Here is a 21,079-nt window from a genome sequence, read left to right as displayed (position 1 = left end):
ACTGCTTTTTTATATGCCTTATAAATGCCCTCTATTCATTTGAGGAAGTCTTTAATTGTTTCTAATTTTCTAAAAATTTTTACCAGGAATAAATATTGGATTTTGTCATATGCGCTCTGAATCTATTGGAATGATTGTATGGGTATTCTCCTTTATCCTGCTATTATAGTGAGTTACATTGATTGATTTTTGGATGTTAAATTAACATTTAATTATCCCAGAGGACAAATCCTCCTTAGTCTGGAAGCATAATTCTTTTTATATGCTGTTTATTTTATTTGGTAATGTTTTGATAAGGAAATTTGCCTCTATATTTATGAAGGATATTGATCTGCAATTTTTTAAAATGTTTGTTTATTTTTGAGGGAAAGAGAGAGACAGAGCGTGCAAGCGGGGAAGGTCCCCTACTATTATTATATCGCTACTATTATTGTATTATTAGCAATGAGATTCTTTATGTTCGTTATTAATTGATTTATATATTTGGGTGTCTCAAGTTGGGAGCATAAATATTGACAATTGTTAGATATTCTTGATGGATAAATCCCTCTACCAAACATTTAAAGAAAAATTGATACCAATGTTTCACAAATGCTTCCAGAAAATAGGGTGAGATGCTTCGCAATGCATTCTATGAGGTCAGTGTTACCCTAATACCATGACTAGAGAGAGACATTACAAAAAAAGAAGAAAAAGAAATGAAAATTGTAGACCATTATCCCTATGGATATAGACTCAAAAAAATCCCCCAAATTTCCCACTTTCCAAAAGTGGGAACAACCCAAATATCCATCACCTGAATAATGGATAAACAAAAATATGGTATAATCTATATAATGGAATATTATACAGCCATAAAAAGGAATGAACTACTGATACATGCTACCACATAGATGAACCTACCTCAAAAACATCATGATAGGTGAAAGAAGACAGACAAAAAAGCTATATATTGTGTGATTTTATTTATATGCAATGTCCAGAATAGGCAAATCTGTACAGACACAAAGGTGATTAAAGGTTTCCAGCGTATGTGGGTAGAAGGGAATTGGGAGTGGCTATTAACAAGTATGAGGTTTCTTTTTTGGGAAGAAGTAAATGTTCTGAAATAAGATAGTGATGGTTACACAGTATTGTGAATGTATTAGAAGCCACTTTATTTTTATTTTTTTAATTTTTTTTTATATTTATTTACTTTTGAGACAGAGAGAGACAGAGCATGAAGCGGGGAGGGTCAGAGAGAGGGGGGACACAGAATCTGAGACAGGCTCCAGGCTCCGAGCTGTCAGCACAGAGCCCAACGCGGGGCTCGAACTCACGGACTGCGAGATCATGACCTGAGCCGAAGTCAGACGCCCAACCGACTGAGCCACCCAGGTGCCCCTGGAAGCCACTTTAAAACAGTGAGTTTTTTTATGCAAGTACCTCAATTTTAAAAATTGCCCCCCCCAAAGGCTATATAGGAGTAAATCCTCATTTAATGGCAGTCCTGGGGGAAAAAAAAAAAAAACACCAGTGGCCAGTTCATCAAAAGTACTAACAGAATGGTTTTCTAGAAGCTCGGGGAGGGGTTTTAAGCAGAGTCAATCATTCACATAATTTCCCATGTGTTAAGTACATTCTCACCAGGCATCCTTTGTATTATAGTTGGGCTTCTTGAGTACATTTCCTTTTGAGAGAAAATTTGCCAGCCAGGTTTCTGGTCTTCTTGGTTGTTATATTTTTCACGAAAACAGAATAACTTGCATTGGAATTTTGATTTGGTTTATAAATGTTTTCTGATCATCCCATTGAGGAGAAATTGACCCTCCCCTCTACTAATTTTAGTTTGGATGTGGAGGCTCATGACACTTTATACACTAGGAGAATTAGAAAGAAATTTTATTACTCAAGGAAACTCCTGGAGAGCAGGAGGGCCAAACAGGCCTGGGGTGGCTTGAGAGAGGCAGAGAGAGTGCACTGGACCTTTATAGTGTCTAAGGGATGGAACTGGGGAAAAGCTTCCCCTCATGGGCTGTAGACTTATAAGTTTTAAATTTCACACCTGTGCCAAAGGATATGGCAGGCAAGCTGCAGTTAGTTGCCAGGTTTTTTTTTTTTTTTAATGTTTATTTATTTATTTTGAGAGAGAAGGGGAGGAAGGGAGAAGGGAAGAGAGAGAGAGAGAGGGAGGGAGAGATTCCCAAGCAGGCTCCACACTGTCAGAGCCTGATGCGGGGCTCAATCCCACTAACCATGAGATCGTGACCTGAGCTGAAACCAAGAGTCAGACACTTAACTGACTGAACCACCCAGGCGCCCCTAGTTGCCAGTTTTAAATGTTCCATCAACACCAAAGGAAGAGGCTGGCTGGAGAGTTGCAAGTTTTAAATTCCCCACCAGCACCAAGGGCAGGGGTGCCAGGGCTGTAAATTTGCTAGTTTAAATTTCCCACTAACAACAAATGAGAAGGCACTGGGCTTTTCTATCAGCCTCTCTAGAAGTGGGGAGCAATCTCTGAATGCCTCAAGATTTTGGAACTTAACTTTCCATATTTGTTACTTTATTCTGTCCTTTTCTGTAAAGCTTATTTTCAGTACTAATAGCAAAGGACAGTATAGATGAGAAAGAAGAAACTAACTTAAATAGAAGAATTGGTAGGATTCAGTGACTGACTGAACTTATGTATGTGTTAAGGAACTAGTGAAACAAGATTCTAAGTCTGGGTAACTCTTGAGAACAGTACCACTAGTGCCACAGACTTTCTGAAATTCTATTGGGAGAGGAAACTTTCTTAACTGTTCAGAACACACATATTTAGAAAATGTTCAAGCAGTATCTTGGAAAATGTTTTTCTTGTAAATGTATATTTTTCTTAACATTTTAATAACTATTATAGATATCTATATGACAGGAATAACAAAGAGTTGAAAGCAAAGTTATATGGTTTAAAACAAACTTACTGGCAAAATTAACCAATAATTTAAATAATCTAACTTTTATTCCTTTTATGCATCTGGTTTATGTCTTTGCCTCTAAGGCACAGTATTTTTTTTTTTTATTGGTGTTCCTAACTCTTATACACAAGGAACACATTTTCAGGGTGTGCAGTCCAAATTTCAAGAATGCAACTCAGGATGAAGAGTAGATTCCCTGAGGACGCTGGCATCAGCCTAGGACCCTCACCCCGTCCCTCTGCCTTCGAGAATGTGTAAGTCCGTGCACATGTCCGTGCCGCCCTCCCCGATCGGTTAGAAAAGAAACCCGGATGTGCATGGGCGGGGAGGAGCTGGCGTCTACCCATGAGGCAGTGCGCGTAGTTATACATTTCTGCCTTGGTCTGAGGCGCTCATTCCGCGCTGGGAGTCGTCGCGGCTGCCGCTGTTTCGGCGGCGGCCGCCTAGTGTTTTCGCGCTCCTCCCTTTCCTCCTCCTCTTTCTCCTCCTCCTTCCAGTCCCAGTCAGGGCGACCTGCACTGCTCGCGGTAAGTGTCCCCCGCCCCCGCCTGCTTAGGCAGCGGCTCTGCCACACGGCTGTGGCCGCATTTCTCCGAGGGTGGCCGCATTGCTCTGAGGGTGGCGGCAGCGGCCCGGCTCTGAGGAGAACAGGTTGAGGGTCCGGTTGCCGGCGTGTGTTGCTGGGATCGCCCAGGGAGCGGGGGAGGGGACGAATTTGGCGGCGCGGTGGCGGGTGGGCCACCATCTTGCCGCCAGCCCTGGCGGGGGAGGGATCGCGGAAAGGTAGCTGCTCGGCGGCCAGCCGGGTTCGGAGGCCCGCTCACGCCATGGCCGGCTGGCCGGGCCGCCGCCGCTGCTGCCTCCTCACCGCCCAGGGCCTGTGCGTCTGTCAGCGCTCAGCCTGGTTTTCGCTTTTCTTTCTGGTGGCAACTCCCTTTGGTCTTTTGTATATTTGATACAAATGTTTGGCGAAACCACAGAAGGTTCCGAACTTTCTGGCTTCAGGGCCCCTCGGGCTCCTCCTTTCAGCCCTTATTCCCCCCATCCAGGTTACCGTTCATTCAGTGCTGATACCCTTGTTCTTGCCAAAGGAACTGTGCTCCTCGTCATAGAAATCGTGCTCCATTCAGTTATTGTCTAGAAGAGCCCTAAGGAGAAACGTGGAGTTAGGTACCTAGTTTTTAACAGTACAGTTTGTACCTTTTGCTGAGATGAAAACAAATGTTTCATTTTGCGGTCTTATCCTTCTCTAGACACAGAGGGAATACCTCTTAACTTCTCTCAAGTTTTAATGCTTTTTAAAAGGAGAAATCAGAGAAGAAAATGTCAAGTGAACCAGCTTCTGCAAGAACGGGGGATGTTCATCCAGGGGATTCTCTTTGTTTGCAAAGATTTTTTAGTTTTTTAAAAAAAATCTGTGAACTTAAAATTTGCTTTTATTGTCTTCAGATTTGAACTGTGAACTTAAATATCTTTTAGTGTCATTAGACATAAAATGTAAACCAAGAAATAGAGTTTCAAACTAGCATAGTCTTCTAGCATTTGTGAGATGCCCTGTTTGGGGGGTTACTGTAAAAACTCAAGCTGTCTCCTTAAGCAGAAACTTTACTGAGCTTATGAGGGAACTGGCTTGCTTATAAAATTAAGTTAGGGCTGTGTGCCCTTGGTGCTTTAACATCTGTACAAGTTCTGCTATCATTGCATCTTGCATTTGTATATTTCATTGACAGTCCTTTTAAGATGAGCTGTGGAGTGTTGGTAGAACTGTTTAGAAAGTGAGAAAATAGCCTCGAGGAGAGGACTTTCCCTGAGGTCACTTTGGATAGGAGGTGATAGAACCTAGGTCTTCTGACTCCTCCAATGCTCAATTCACTATAACATGCCCCACTTTTCATGGGAATGAGGTGGTCAAGGAGAATAAGCAAGGACATTCACTTAAAAAAATATAGGAGACATTTTTCAATTCCCCTTTCCTTTATATTTTCATTTTAAGACTTCGTATCGTTTCAACTTTGTAGTATTTAAATAATAAATAATATCATTGTTTCCAAGCATATTGAAAAGTTGAAAAACAGCTCATTCTTCCAATAACCCATTTTTCCATCAGAAAAAGTTCTGATGTTGAAGGGCTCCAAATTTCAGCTTCCCTGTTCAACCCATTTTCCTCACTTAAGTTTTCTGGTCCAATGTGATTTCTTCAGCCCAGTGTTTTACTACCCAGCACCAGCATTTTAAATAGAAAAGCAGAGTAAGCAGAAAGAGTATATAATTCTGTACCCCTGCTTCTCTCCAATTTGTTTTCTTTATTCAAGAGGACATTTAGAACCATACCAAAGAATTTTTTGTTATATTAATTGGACAGGAAAATTACTTAAATGAAAAACAATTGTTATAAATAGAAAGTAATCCATAGTTTTAGTGACCAGATATAGGAACTTATATTGAGAAAACCTGTTTTGTTATTCCAAAAGTAACTTTTCAAAGAACAGAAATATTTCTGATACATTCAGTAATTAATATAGCCCTGAATATTTTTTTCTGTACTCCTGCTTCAGAGAGGGACTTAAAAATGTTTGGTTTTCAGTCAGGTTTTAAATAATGACTCAGGGAGATGTGGTTTACTCATTTGTATCAAAAATGTGTTTTTGATTCATTCTCTGCAAAGCAGTTTTCTTTTAAGGAGTGGTTTTATTAACCCTCAGTATGTCAAGAAAAATAGTCATCACTGTGTATCATCTGGATAAAATGGACCATTTTAATTTTATTTTTTATAAGTTTTCTTTTTAGTGCTTATATGCATCAACTTGTAGTATGACTTTCAGTACAGAAGGAAAAGTTTAGTAAAATAATGTGAAGTACTCTACAATAATTTTTCACGTGCTTTATTTAGTCTTCCCAATAGTGCTGCAAGGAAGGTATTACTGTTTTTTATTTTACAGGTAGAATAACTAAGCTCAGAGAGGTTGATTAAAAATCCTATAGGTTTGGGGTGCCTGGGTGGCTCAGTTGGTTAAGTGTCCAACTTCAGCTCAGGTCATGATCTCGTGGTTTGTGGGTTCGAGCCCTGCGTGGGGCTCTGTGCTGACAGCTCAGAGCCTGGGGCCTGCTTTGGATTCTGTGTCTCCCTCTCTCTCTGTCCCTCCCATGCTCATGCTCTGTCTCTGTCTGTCTCTCAATAATAAATAAACATTAAAAAAATCCTATAGGTTTGGTGATCATAAAGTGGTAGATTCAAAATTCCCAGTTATTCAACCCCTATTTCAAGTTTTTTCATCATTGTACTCTACTTTTTTTCTTGATATTTTCCCTAGTAGATAAGTTTTACTTCTATAAAATGTGCATTAATTAATAAGCATACTTCCTGAGGTTACTTTAGTAATTAGTGATTATAGAATATTTTATGAAGCTTATATAAAATATTTATTATATAATTTGGCTTTGAAAAGCCAATTATTAGTCTTTTTCTAGGTTATGCCTTTTACATATGCACTACAATAAAAACACATTCTTATAGGTAAAATATTTACCCTGAGTATGATATACAAATTACTTTGCAGAAAGTAAATTTTATTATTGTGTCCCATCCCAAAAACTAACATAAAAGAAAATGTTTTAAAATATAAGCAATCTTTGCAAAGTATTATGTGAATGAACTTTAATCTTAGTGTCAACTAGGTGTTTTCTACAAATAGCTGAAATATGAAAATCAACAGAAAAATTGAAAACCTAAATAAAATTAGGGAGAAAATAGTAAAGTTATTAAAGAAATGTCTTCTCAAAATGTGCCTGGACTAAATGGGTTCAGACTTTCAAAAAATAATTCCCATAATATGAAAATTTCTTAAATAAAAAAAAAGGTGAGCCTGTGTTTTTCTTCTAAATAATATGTGATTTGTTCCCCAAACCTGGTTTGAGAGTTTGAATTGTTTAGATGCCAATGAAATTGTCTAAGGAACTAAGGTATAATCCAGTGTTTCTTGCATGTGAGTACTGGACCAATTAATTTCTATTATAAGAAAAGGTTTTCACAGACCTCTTCCTACTAAAAATGTTTAAAATATCTCTGGAGCTCTTACACGATCATAAAATAGTCCTATAAAACTATAAAATCAATACTATTTGAGTCAACTTTAATACATTGAATGGATAATACATTTTGATGAAACAGAGTCACTGCCTGCTTATTATTGAGTTTTTCATACCTATCTTAAACAATAGCAAGATTTTTCTATTTGAATCTTTTCAATACCATCATTTCTGTAGCTAACTATACTGTCACTTGCCCTTCATTTGGTGCAAATTCGTCACTTAGATATTTTCTTCCTATGTTCTTGAGTTTGTTACTAGCCAGCAGCATTAAAAGTGGTAGTACTTGATGAACATGCTGTAGTAAAGACAGACAAAAACATGAGTATTAATATGCTCCAACAATTCCACTTCTGGGTGTTTATCTGAAGGAAATGAAAACGATAACTCAAAATGATATTTACATCCCCATGTTCACTGCAGCTTTATTTACAATAGCCAAGACATAGAAACAACCTAAGTGTCAATCCATTGGGTGAATGGATAAAGAAAATATGGTATATAAATATAAAATGGACTATTAAAAAGGAAAGAAATCCTACCATTTGTGACGGGGATGGACCTTGAGGGTTTTAATCTAAGTGAAAAATCAGAGGAAGACAAATACTATATGATCTCACTTATATGTGGAATTTTAAAACAAAGGAACTTATAGAGAGCAGATTGGTGGTTGGGGGTGTGGGATGGGCAAATTGGATGAAGATGGCCAAAAAATCTTGGGGATGTAACGTATAGTATTGTGACTACAGTAATAAGACTGTATTGTATATTTGAAAGTTTTTAGATAGACAGCAGAACAAAAATTTATTTTATTTTATTTTTTTAATGTTCATTTATTTTTGAGAGAGAGAGAGACAAGCACTAGCGGGGGATGGGCAGAGAGAGAGGGAGACACAGAATCCATAGCAGGCTCCAGGCTCTGAGCTGTCAGCACAGAGCTGGACATGGGGCTTGAACTCATGAACCACAAGATCATGACCTGAGCTGAAGTCGAATGCCTAACCAACGGAACGACCCAGGTGCCCCAGAACAATATATTGTTTTAGGGCTCTCTTGCACCATTTTCTATATATCTATTTTCCCCAGAGGTCTATTAGTTTGAAAAATATTGGGGTATAAGCCATTGGTAAATGTATTATTACTGTTGAATGCAAGTACCAGAAACCTGGCTCAAAGTAGATTAAACCATAAGTGAACAATTATTCCCTTTTTTAACTGAAAAGGCTTAATAATTTACTTCAAGCATGGCTAGCTTCAGGTGTTTAAATGGTGTCATCAGAACTTGAATATCTCCCTACCCTACCCTCTTTCTCTACCGCCATAATCTTAAGGCTTTGCTATTTTTTTTCTTGGTTTCTTTCTTAGACATTCTTTCTCCACACAGTGACTCCATTCCTCCCAGGCTTATATCCTTCCAGCTTATTATTTTCTTAACAGCTTTATTGAGATAAAATTAATATAACATACACTTCACCCATCTGAAGTGTATAATTCCGTGGTTTTAGTATATTTACAGTGTCATGTAACCATCACTACAATCAAGTTAGAACATTTTCATCACCCCTGAAAGAAAACCCATGTCCATTGGGAGTCACTCCCCATTTCCCTCCAATCCTTCCAGCCCTAAGCTGTACTTTCTCTCCTTATGAATTTGCCATTTCTGGACATTTCATATAATGAAGTCATACAATACGTGGTCTTTTTGCTGTCTTCTTTCACTTCATATGTTCCCAAGGTTCATCCATATCATAGTATGTGTCAGTGTTTAATTTCTTTTATGACTGAATATTATTCCATTGTATAGGTATATCACATTTTATTTATTGATTGGGCATATGGGTTGTTTCTACTTTTGGGCTATTATAAATAATGCCGCTACACACGTTCCCATGTATAAGTTTTTGCATGGGCATATGCTTTAAATTCTCTCTCACTTGGAGTGGAATTGCTGTGTCATATGGTAACTATTTTTAACTTTGTGAGTGACTGCCAAGTATTTTCCATAGTGTCTGCACCATTTCATATTCCCACCAGCAGTGTATGAGGGTTCCAATTTCTCCATATCCTTGCCAACACTTGTTATTATCTGTCTTTTTGATTACAGCCATCCTACTAGGCGTGAAGTGCACATAACATACAGTTTACCATTTTAACTATTTAATCTATTAATTTTTTTTTGAAAATATCATAGACTTGAACTCTTAAAAGTGAGTCTTAAATATGTAGAAGCTGAAACCATAAAATATCTAAATAGTAAGTAGTGATACAGGCAGTCTCCAAAAACGATCGTATTCCAAGAGGTCTTTCATTAGTTACTTGGAATTCGCTTTTGCCCCATAGGAACAGTGTATTATGGGCATAGTAACTCTGAGTCAATAGCTGAAGTGGAGACTTCTGTTCTGCCTGTTTTGGTGCCAGTTCTGAGTTGCAGAACGTAGAGACCCTCTGGAGTTGCTATTATGGGAGCTCTAAGATCCTCATTGCATGTTTTGCTGGGTATTTCATTTCTCTAACAGATTATTTAATCTCCCACAGAATTCCCCACCAAAACTCTGATGAGAATTTTTTGTGGTGATAGTTTTGGAAGGCTTGATTACCTTACTGTATAGCACAACTTTAGATGAAGTTATGATTCTAATGGCATCTGGGGATTTTTGACTTTTTTGAGTGTTTATGAATGTACCAATTGAAGCTCCTTGGTGACGGTTATGGGCCTCAAAATTCATCTTTGTAGATATAGGCGGTGTATATGACTTGTTTATATAAACTACTTGTACATTTAGTACTAATTTTAGGGTATTTGTGCCAATAGACATTTTATTTGAGCATTTAATAAAAGTGTTATACATGAGTCTCCATAGGCTATGTGGTTATGACTCTTAAAAAAAAAATCCGTATTCCTGGTAGCCGTAGGTCTTTAATGCTGAGCAAGAATTGACATGGATTTATCTATGGGATATATGCATTACCTTAATTCTAGTTTAGGGAGAAATGGTAACTATTCAAGTAATTGAGTTAAAGAGATTTCGGTAGTCAAACTTCAACAAGGGAAATTTACTTAAGTTCAGAATTCACTTGAGATCTTTGTGATAGTAATTCAAACATTTATACCAATAACAACTTCTGGAGTGAAAGTGGGTTTTTTTTCCCTTTGGTCTAATGCAGTGTAAATAATTTGGAATTGGAAAAAGCAGGAAAGTTTGCTTTTGCCAGTCTGAAAATAAAGACGCATGTGAAGATTCAGCTCTGTTCATCCTAATACTTTAGGTATCTGATGACTATTTTTTAACTTTTTTTGTTTTATAACTGAAATAGTTTTTTACAGCATTTATTTTGTCTGCAAAAAAAAAGTGTGTGTGTGTGAATTCAGAACACAAATACCTGCTTTAAAGAAAACAATTCAAAAAATTTTTGATAATGTTTACTATAACAGCTTTTTTTAAAAGCTCAAAGAACTGTAGATATATTAAATTGTAATCTTCTGAAGGCAAGGACTATGCCTTATTCATCTTAACTTTTTCCCGAGAATTGAGCACATCATTTTGAACACAGAAGGCAATGAGTAATTAATTATTTTTAATGAGTTAATCTATGATGAAGTATATACAACTAATTCTTTGTTTCTTGTAATTAGTGTGAATAAGAAATAAAAATATATAAACTAAACATTTTTTAATGTGTTTTGTAATAATTACATTTATTTCTGAAATATGAAGAATAAGTAATGGTTAAGGATTGTCACTTAGCATTTCAAAATTCGGATTTACTAAAGCATGTATATTACATGTATTAACTAAAATATGTATTTACTAAAACGTGTTAGTCATATTTACAAAAAGGTATCTTTCAAAATTTATTTGCAACTTAACAATCGTCAGATTTCTTCAAGTAATAAATGCTTAATACATTCAGCATTTTATTTACTAAATTTGCATTCATTCAGGAATGAGCGAATCATGGAAAGTGAGTAGCATATGTATATCAAACATAATAAACTCAAAAGGTAAATTTTTCGTAGAACAAGATTAAATGTGTGTACATTTAACAAATCCACCCTAATAGTAGTTATCCTTATTTTTTTATAGGGCAGAATACTAAGACCTAACTTGCTATCTTGTCTGGAGTCATATGGTGAGTTTGCTGGAGATCAAGATTAGACCCAAAAATTTCTGAATCCCAAGTCTCATGTTTCAATATTTGGTGTTAAAGTAACTCATAAAATTGATTGATGTCATGTGTTGGTGTCTTAGGTGACTCTGCAACTTGATGGATGACGACAACCCTTTTCCATCAAAAAGTAAGTATTGCTGTTGCAAGTGATACCAATGTGCATGGCTTTTATACTGATAACTTTGTTTTATAATAAAAGATGAGAGAAGCAGTGATAGGCACGTTTTTAAAAAAAAATACCAAAACACTTAAATTGATTAAAGTAATACATGTGCATAGTAAAAAAGAACAATATACAATAAGAATGTCAGTAAAGTAGAAATGAAGTGTGTCTTCTTCATCTCCAGAAATAATTACTATTACTGGTTTGGTATACATTATCACAAACTTTTTTCTATGCATAGACAAAAAAATAAATTATTTCTAAATAAGATCATACTATTTATGCTATTATGTGGCTTTAAATTTTTTTTACTTGGGGCGCCTGGGTAGCTCTGTTGGTTGAGTGTCTGACTCTTGATTTCAGCTCAGGTCATGATCCCAGGGTCGTGGGATCAAGCCCCATGTCAGGGTCCGTGCTGAGCATTGATCCTGCTTAAGATTCTCTCTCCTTCTGCCCCTCTTCCCCACTCGCACTCACACTCTCTCTCTCTTTTTCTCTAAAATTAAAAATAATAATTTTTTTTTACTTTTTTACTCTACAATCTATCTTGAATATATTGACAATGGTAGTACCCAGTTAAAAAGAATGAGGAAGATCTATGTGTTAGACATAGTATCAAGACCATGGTATCAACATAGATATAAATGATTTTTTAATTATCTGCATACATGAGTGTCCCTCATTTTTTTTTAATTTGGCATTGCCTGACTGCCTAGTTTCTTAGCTTGTTGATTATCATGTTAAGTGTCAGTGCTTATTCAGTAGACTTCTGTGTATAGGAGGAAATACAAAGGAAGAAGAAAATATGTTTTTCATTCTCACTTTGGATCTTACTTTGGAGTTAGATGCATACAGTTAAGAAATCCACATTAAGGGGGCACCTGGGTGGCTCAGTTGGTTAAGTGTCCAACTCTTGGTTTTGGCTCAGGTCATGATCTCACAGTTCGTGGGTTTGAGCCCCACATCAGGCTCTGTGCTGACAGTGCAGGGCCTACTTGGGATTCTCTCTCTCCTTATCTCTGCCCCTCCCCTGCTCACTCTTTCCCTTTCTCTCAAAATAAATACACATTATTTTTTTTATTTTTTTAGATAAAGAAATATTAAGAAATAGTGAGCAGTTTGAGATCATATATAGTAAGTCTGGAACTGCATGGCATAGAATGTCAATGTAGTAAAAGGTGGAAGAAAAACAGGTCTACTGGTTTACTAAGGAGGTTGTAACTGAACCAGGAGTTGGGAATTAAGGTACTGTTGAGTATCTGCTTGAGGTTAGGTTAGGTACTTTATATGGCATTTTCCTCAATCTACATTACCATTTCCATTAGGTAGATATTGTACACATATTAGAGGTAAGAAAACAGATTGAAGTAATTTCTCCAGAGTCACATCATTAGAAATGGTGCAGTGAAGATTTGAACTATTAAATTTTATGTGAGGTCTATGCTCCTACTATACTCAACGTGGACAGTATAAGGTAAGGAGGGAGGATATTTTAGGTAGAAGAAAATACAAATGAGAGGTCCAGGAGACACAATGAAGATGGTGTTTTCAAGTATTCAGGATATGTAAATGATAAACTATGAATTACTCTTTATTTGACTTAGAGCATTCTGTATATATGTTTTTAAAGTAAAGTTAGAAAAGACAGTTTGTAAAATTGGTTACATTTGGAAGGGTGGGAAGGTTTTTGTTTTGTTTTGTTTTATAGTAAGTAACTCACCAAACATTAAACATTATGCAAGAAATAATTTTGGCATACCTATATAGATGAGCAAAATAAGTTTAAATAATTTTAAAAGAATAGTGCCAATTGATTTTTTAAGGTGTTTCTTTTGTATGCCATCCCCACATCATTGTTTTCACACACTAATTTTGAGTCAAAATTAGAAATGACATTTAATCTAGCAAAATTATGTTTAGAAATTATTGCATTTAAAAGATAAAGATATCATTGTCTTAAAAAAACCAGATGATCATTGTCTAAGCCAGATCCTGGAGTTATTGTTTTGTTACTTTTTAGTTGTCCCCCCATCGGCAGGCATCTCACTCCACGTATCTAGTACCACTTGTATCCATCCTCCTTGCTATTATATTAAATTAGGTGCTTCCTCAATACTTTTTTAAAACCATAACAATACATGCATAGTTTTAAGAAACAAATAATCTGAAAGTTATAAATTGCATAACCACAGTTTTTGAAGGGTAAGAATGAGAGGTGTGTGTGTGATCTGGATGTATGTATTCCCTATTTTTTCAGGCATTCCCTTTCAATAGGTTAGCTTTTTTCTCATAATTATTTCCATATTTCTAAATTTTTAACACATATGTGTACTGCTGTCTCTTCAATCAATTTTTTTGCCATTATCTAATAATTTTTTTTATCTAACATGAGGATTTTAGTTTTCTTACACTTAGCCCTCCCTCCAAGCATCTTTCACTGCAGTTATAGCTCAAATTTTGGTTAAATCATTAAATGTTTTTATTACGATGACCATAATATTGTTCACTGATGAACATAGTACTATGGTATTAATATGCTATGCATACATTGCCTTTTTCTCTTTTTTATATACTCAGAAATTCAAATATTTCATTTTTAAAAATTTGCTAAAAGTTATATTGTTTATTATAGTTGACTAAATTTGCTAAATTTCATTAAAGTCTATAGCCAAGTCTTCTCACACCCTTCTGTAGCTTCTTAATTCAATTTTCTATATGGTAAAACTCATCAGGTAATCTAACACTTTGTGTGTGTGTGTGTGTGTGTGTGTGTGTATGTGTGTGTGTGTGTGTGTGTGTGTGGTCTCCTGGAGACATTCCTCCTGGGAGTAATGTTCTCTTGTTTTACTCTGGCTGGTTGTTATCTAGACCCATTGAACAGCTATTATCCTGGGACTTTCCTTTGTCTTGGTATTGTGCTGAATGCTACAATTTCTGCATTCTGTATCTTCCTCCTTCCTAAGTCCCATATTTTGGTGGATTCTTCCTAAGAAAGGAAGAGTGAATAGGGGGTAATTTTCTGTGATCTTGGTGATCTTTATTTTTGATGAAAGAATATGTACCTCATGCTTGATGAAAATCTTGGCAGGGCACAGAATTCTAAATTGAAAATTATTTTTACTAATACTCCTGAGAACATTATTCTAACTTTCTTTCTGATTATAGGATAGTTTCTATGTCTAGCATTCACAAATCACGTGATATATTCCTATAGTGTAGATTTTTTTCTTTTCAATCTGGACATTTATGTCCTTTAGAACTAAGAATTTCTTTTGTATTTTTCCTTTGATTATATCCCCTCTCCTTTTTTTCTATTAATTTTTTTGAAACTTCTATTAGGTGACATTGATTAGTATATATATATTTTTTATCTTTTAAGTCCACTTATGGGACATTTATTCAACTTTGGCATTTGGGTTTGGGGGCTTTTCTTTTACTGAATTTTGTCTGTCTTTTTAATATTTTTGTTTTCTGCATGTTATTTTTTATAATCTTATTTCTCTGAAAATGCTAATTACATTCTAATAACACTTTTTTGAATTCTGTACTACCTCTTTTTTTTTTTTAAGATCTTTTAACCTGCAGGGCGCCTGGGTGGCTCAGTAGATTAAGTGTCCGATTTCAGCTAAGATCATGATCTCACGGTTCATTAGTTCGAGGCCCACATGAGGCTCTCTGCTGTCAGCGTGAAGCCTGTTTCAGACCCTCTGTCCCGCTCTCTCTCTCTCTCAAAAAGATTTTAAAACATCTTTTAATCTGTTTCATTGTTTTGGTTTTTCACGTTGGAGGTTTAGTCCTATTTCTGGTGTTCATTGGCGTGTCCATATTTAACAATGAGGCACTAAAATGTTTCCTTGGAACTCTGAGTGCTTGGTCAGCACTTGTAGGCTGGTGGTACTAACAGTATGTTCTTTGGTTAGTTTCTCCAGGTGAGAAATGTCTAATCTTTCCTGGGATGGAATAAACCTCACCTTAAGTCCCCTGTTTTCATTCTAGCACCTCATTGCTGCTTTGCTGTGTGCCTAGTGTTTCTGAAGCTGGTTCGGTTTTTCTGGTAAAAATCTAACCTATTGCCTCTTGTTTTTAGTTTATCTCCGTTTTGTTAATGTAAAAGTTTATGGGTTTTTTTTTTCAGATATAGTTAGGTAGTTAATAGGTATAATCATATTTTATTAATAAAACTGAAACTCATTTTCATTGGATTTGACTATTTAAGTTTTTATTTAAATTCTAGTTAGTTAACATACAGTGTAATATTAGTTTCTGGTATACAACTTAGTGATTCAATACTTGAATACAACATCTAGTGCTCATCACAAGTGCCTTCCTTAATTCCCATTACTTATTTCACCCATGTCCCCACCCACTTTCCCTCTGGTAGCTGTTTGTTTTCTATAGTTGAGAATCTGTTTCTTGGTTTGCGTCTCTCTCATTTTTCCCCTATGTTCATTGGTTTTGTTTCTGAAATTCCACATCTAATTGAATCATATGGCATTTGTGTTTCTCTGACTTATTTTGTTTAGCATAATACTCTCTAGCTCCATCCATGCCATTGAAAATGGCAAGATTTCATTCATTTAATAGCTGAGTAATATTCCATTGTATCTATATATACCACCTCTTTTTTATCCATTCATCAGTCGATGGACATTTGGGCTGTTTCCCATAATTTGGTTATTGTAGAAAATGCTGCTATAAGTATAGGGGTGTATGTATCCCTTTGAATTAGTATTTTTGTATTCTTTGAATAAATACCTAGTAATGCAATTGCTGGCTCATCGGGTAGTTCTGTTTCCAACTTTCCGAGGAACCTCCATACTGTTTTCCAGAGTGGCTGCACCAGTTTGCATTCCCACCAGCAGTGCAAGAAGGTTCCCGTTTCTCCACATCCTCATCAACACCTATTGTTTCTTGTTGATTTTAGCCATTCTGACAAGTGTGATATCCCTTTGTAGTTTTCATTTGTATTTCCCTGATGATGAGGGATGTTGAGCATTTTTTCATGTGTCTGTTAGCCATCTGTAGATCTTCTTTGGAAAAATGTGTATTCATGTCTTCTGCCCATTTTTTAATTGGATTGTTTTTTGGGTGTCGAGTCTGATAAGTTCTTTATAGATTTCTGATACTAACCCTTTATCAGTTATGTCGTTTGCAAATATCTTCTCTCATTCCATAGGTTGCCTCTTAGTTTTGTTGTTTCCTTCACACTACAGAAGCTTTTATTTTGGTGAAGTCCCAATAGTTTATTTTTGCTTTTGTGTCCCTTGCCTCAGGAGACATACCTAGTAAGAAGTCGCGACAGCTGATGTCAGAGAGGTTACTGCCTGTGTTCTCCTCTAGGATATTGATGGTTTCCTGTCTTACATTTAGGTCTTTAATCCATTTTGAATTTGTTTCTGTGTATGGTGTAAGAAAGTGGTCCAATTTCATTCCTTTGCATATTGCTGTCCAGTTTTCTCAACACCACTTGTTGAAGAGACTCTCTTTCATTGGATATTCTTCCCTGGATTTGATTACTGAAACTTTGATGTTTCAAGTTTTTCTTGGATTTGATTATTCTTTTTTAAAATATTTATTTATTTTTGAGAGAGAGAGAGAGAGAGAGAGAGAGAGACAGAGGATCCAAACTAGGCTCTGTGCTGTCAGCACAGTGCCTGATGCGGGGCTTGAACTCACAAACCTGAGCCAAAGTCTGACACTTAACCCACTGAGCCATCCAGGCACCCCTTGTATTTGATTATTCTTAACATTTATTGGCCACTACTGATGACTAATGTTACCTGTTACTTAGCCAGCTAGCTTAATTTTATTACTATAAATCTTAGAGATTGAACTGAGTTTCTTTTGCTATCGTGTACTGACTGCAAATATCAATTCAGTAACTAATATTAGGATTACTAAAGTAGATCCTAAATATCATGCTATGCATTGCAAAAAAGTTACTCAAAAATATGTTTCTCTCCTTTTGACATTTAGATAATTCAAAAATGGCAGAACTCTTTATGGAATGTGAAGAAGAAGAGCTAGAACCATGGCAGAAGAAAGTAGAAGAAATTCTGGATGAAGACGATGATGAGCTGATCTTTGTTGGAGAGATATCAAGTTCAAAACCAGCCATTTCAAGTAAGCATTTATTTCAGTGAAGTAAAGTTTTATAGAAGATGCTATTTCTATTAGAAAAACCTGTGGGCTGTCTTATCTGTCCTTGTTATTCTGTAAGGAGTTGGAGCACACAGGTCAGTAAGAATTGGTAAGAATCAGAGGGAGGATGTGGCTGAGGACTTGAGTAAGGAGGAGAGAGGTTAAAATATCATTTGAAAAAAATGAAATGTTAACTAAGTTAACTAAAGGTTAAGATTACCTAACAGCATTGTAAGCCTTCTGAAGTTGGAAATCGTAAGTTTTAGTGGAGCTGAGTAGCCTATTCACCGGTTTTCTTTTTCTCCCTTAAGCCCAAATACACCTAGAAAAGAAAGCGTTTGGAATGTTTTGCTTGAAATATCAGAATACTGGGTGGCTGGGTGGCTCAGTCGGTTAAGCATCCAACTTCAGCTCAGGTCATGACTCATGGTTCATGAGTTTGAGCCTCGCATCGAGCTTTCTGCTGTCAGCACAGAGCCCTCTTTGGCCTCTGTCCCCTCTCTGCCCCTTTTCTACTCGTGCACTTTGTCTCTCAAAAATAAGTAAAACATTAAAAAATAAGGGAGCATGAGTGGCTCAGCTGGTTAAGCATCTGACTTTGGTTCAGGTCATGATCTCCTGGCTTGTGAGTTCAAGCTCCGCGATGGACTCTGTGCTGACAGCTCAGAGCCTGGAGCCTGCCATGGATTCTGTGTTTTTTGTCTCTCTCTGCCCCTCCCTGGCTCATGCTGTCTGTCTGTCTCTGTCTGTCTGTCTGTCTCTCTCTTTCAAAATAAATAAATAAATAACATTTAATAAAATATCAGAATGTTAAATACGTTTGTGTTAGTCTCTGGGATGCTCACATACAGGCAACTGCCTTATCACAGTGTCATCTTGATTCACAGCTACAAAATGAACAGGCACTGCATGATTCTCCAGTCTCTTGTTTGTGTACCAACATGGGCTATAGTTTTTGGCCACACATATCTTCCAGCAACTCTTGATTATATTCATGAAGGAAGGAGGGTCTGGTCTTTAGCCACTGTGCTTGGACAATGCAGGCAGTTAGCTTACTTAATTATCATGGCTTTCTAGTAGAACATGTCCAGTAATTTTGTGGATTGTTAGGTTTCAGTTAGAGTAATTAGTCTTGACGCTGTGATAATGTTATAGTGAAGTTTTTGATCACACTTGTTAAAATGTCCAATCAACAATGTGTAAAGTGCAGAGGAGCAACATAGAGAATTTCAAGGGAGAAAGAGGAAATAGATTCTTTTCCTTTATATTTACTTTTTTCAAGCCAGGAGAATTTTGCAAAGAATATAGCCAGCATACCAGTGTTCTCTTATTTACCATGGCAGTACATTATATTGTGGTTAAGACATGAGTTTTTAAGTTTTTTGAAAGCCCAGTTCTTGCTTTTCTTGACTCCAAACTTGGTATAGCACTTCTATTCAGTTTTATCAGAGATAGAATAATTTAATTTAATTCTCAATATAATTTCCTGTAGCAAATTGAGAAGTGCCAAGTGGAAAGCCACTTCAGTTATAAACTGAAGTAAGTATGTTGGCATGTTGGTTGCTGACAGTGGAACAGAATATTATAATTATTTCCTAGTTGCTGTGATTATTTTTATCCTGAACTATTACGATATTTCAAATTATTCAAATAATTCTATTGAAATCATGGTAGTTCAAGTCGGATTTATATCAATTGTAGATAACTTAACAGTACTCAACTAAAATAGTATGTATTAGTTTTAAGTAATTCTATCTAGAATAATGTGTATTAGTTTTAAGTAATTCTATCAAAAAGAAAGTTGACCTCAGTGAAATTTCTCTTCTAAATGAACTCAGAATTTAAATGAATTTATTGATGTTTAATTTTTGAGCCAAAAAATATTTTTGGCATATGGACCATGAGCTAAATATTGATATAGAACCATCATAAAGTTAGGGGTGGTGGTAAAAAGTTGTGTTTGATAGATTACAGTCACCAGAAAGTACTGTAGGATTGACTCTTTAATGGTTTGAGTAAATACCTACCTTAATTTATGAATGAAAACAGTATCAAGTTGTTTGAGCAGATTTTTCTTCCAGAAGACTTCTGTGGTGCCTAGTCTTAGAGAACTGAATTTCCATTTTCTTAAAAAAACCCTACTTTTGTGTGACCCCTTACTTTACAGAATTATTCTATGAAATCTAGCTCTTTTCCCCTAGGAGAGGGAAAAGGAAATATTTTGAAGTTTTATGTGATTTTTAAAATGTTTTGTACCTTTTCCTGATTAGCAATTTTAAGCAAATGTCTGTTCTTCCAAAATTGTATTTGATTCCTCAATAACCTAGAAGTTATGGGTTTGCATGGGTATAGGAGTGAACAATCTTTAAAAAAATTTTTTTTACCTTTTATTTATTTTTGAGAGAGAGAGAGAGAGAGCAAGTAGGGAAGAGGTAGAGAGAGAGGGAGACACAGAATCCGAAGCAGGCTCCAGGCTCTGTGCTGTCAGCACAGAGCCCAATGCAGGGCTCGAACCCACAAACCGTGAGATCATGACCTGAGCCGAAGTCAGACACTTAACCCACTGAGCCACCCGGGTGCCCCAGGAGTGAACAATCTTAAACTGATTGAGAGGGTCATGTCAGGCTCAGATTGACTTTTGGTATAATAGTAGGTTTAAGACACTCTGGTAAATTCTAGGTTAAGTTTAGTCCGTGGTCTTCAGTAGTGTCCCCTTCAGAACTCTAGAGCAGTGGCACAGATAATCTAATCAGCTTGCCCATAATGAAACTTTCAGGCTTTGGGGTATATACTTAAATTATTAGTTGTATATGGCTATATTGGGAAATTTTTTTCTATTACCTTAATATATATTTAATTCTACTTGTAGATATTTTGAACAGAGGTAACCCCGGCTCATCTTCAAAGGGAATAAAGAATGAGACACTCACTCAAGGTATGGTATTATTGTACTGATTTTAATTCTAAAATGAAATATTTTGATAAAATTGGTTGTGTGGAACAATATTCAATATACTGTGTAATTTTAAAATGCAGGTGTTACTGATACATTCAAGCCTACGAGTCAACACTACAAAGATCCAACATCAAATCCAGTGGCTGCCTTGCCTAGATTTCATCCTGAATCTAAATCTTCACAAAGCTCTGTTATTGTTCAGAACGTGTCTAAACCTGTAAGTGTTTCTGAAACTACACAATTAGCTCAGGGACACATTGGATAGTATAATATCCAGTTAGAATTGTGGACTATCACAGCTAGTCACCATTCCATTAGAAGCATAATTGCAATCAGAGAATGTCAATATCTTTATGATAGCTCAATCAGTACCCAAAGTAATAACTGTAGGAACTAGCCAACTTGTCAATATCAGGTAATATGCTTAAATAGGTAGAATATTGAAAACTATGCTATCTAAAGGTGAGTAAAAAAGATCAGTAATGATTGTTGCATACTGGCAAAATTCTTAAGACAGTAAATTGAACCAAGTATTCTTATTTGGGAAGATTGTTCTGAGGTCATTGTTCCTGTTTATTCTGAAAACATACTTTCATGGCTTAGCTTTTATTTTTTTAAAGTTTATTT

General features: G+C 36.1%; 1 protein-coding gene across 7 annotated transcripts in view; it reads left to right on the top strand.

Moving 5' to 3' along the window:
- The first annotated feature begins 3,333 nt into the window (after nt 1-3,333).
- ZNF280C (zinc finger protein 280C) overlaps nt 3,334-21,079 on the top strand; it is an 82,862-nt gene continuing 65,116 nt past the window's right edge. For 5 of the 7 annotated variants that reach the window (XR_006213385.1, XR_006213384.1, XR_006213383.1 and 2 more), the window contains exons 1-6: nt 3,334-3,463; nt 11,108-11,153; nt 11,273-11,319; nt 17,332-17,478; nt 20,366-20,431; nt 20,533-20,669. Coding sequence is in view for 1 of the 7 variants with exons in the window: in XM_007085446.3 (XP_007085508.3) it covers nt 11,289-11,319; nt 17,332-17,478; nt 20,366-20,431; nt 20,533-20,669 (381 nt within the window). In the remaining 6 variants the exon portion in view is untranslated. Of the gene's footprint in view, nt 3,464-10,171; nt 10,290-11,107; nt 11,154-11,272; nt 11,320-15,351; nt 15,410-17,331; nt 17,479-20,365; nt 20,432-20,532; nt 20,670-21,079 lie in introns of those variants that run through there. The other 2 variants (XR_006213386.1, XR_006213388.1) reach the window with 2 other exon arrangements.

The sequence above is a fragment of the Panthera tigris genome, chromosome X (genome assembly GCF_018350195.1).
Source record: "Panthera tigris isolate Pti1 chromosome X, P.tigris_Pti1_mat1.1, whole genome shotgun sequence".
In the NCBI taxonomy this organism is placed as follows: Eukaryota; Metazoa; Chordata; class Mammalia; order Carnivora; family Felidae; genus Panthera; species Panthera tigris.
The sequence above is the reverse complement of the archived record's forward strand: the minus strand, read 5'-3'. Positions and strand labels throughout refer to the sequence as shown.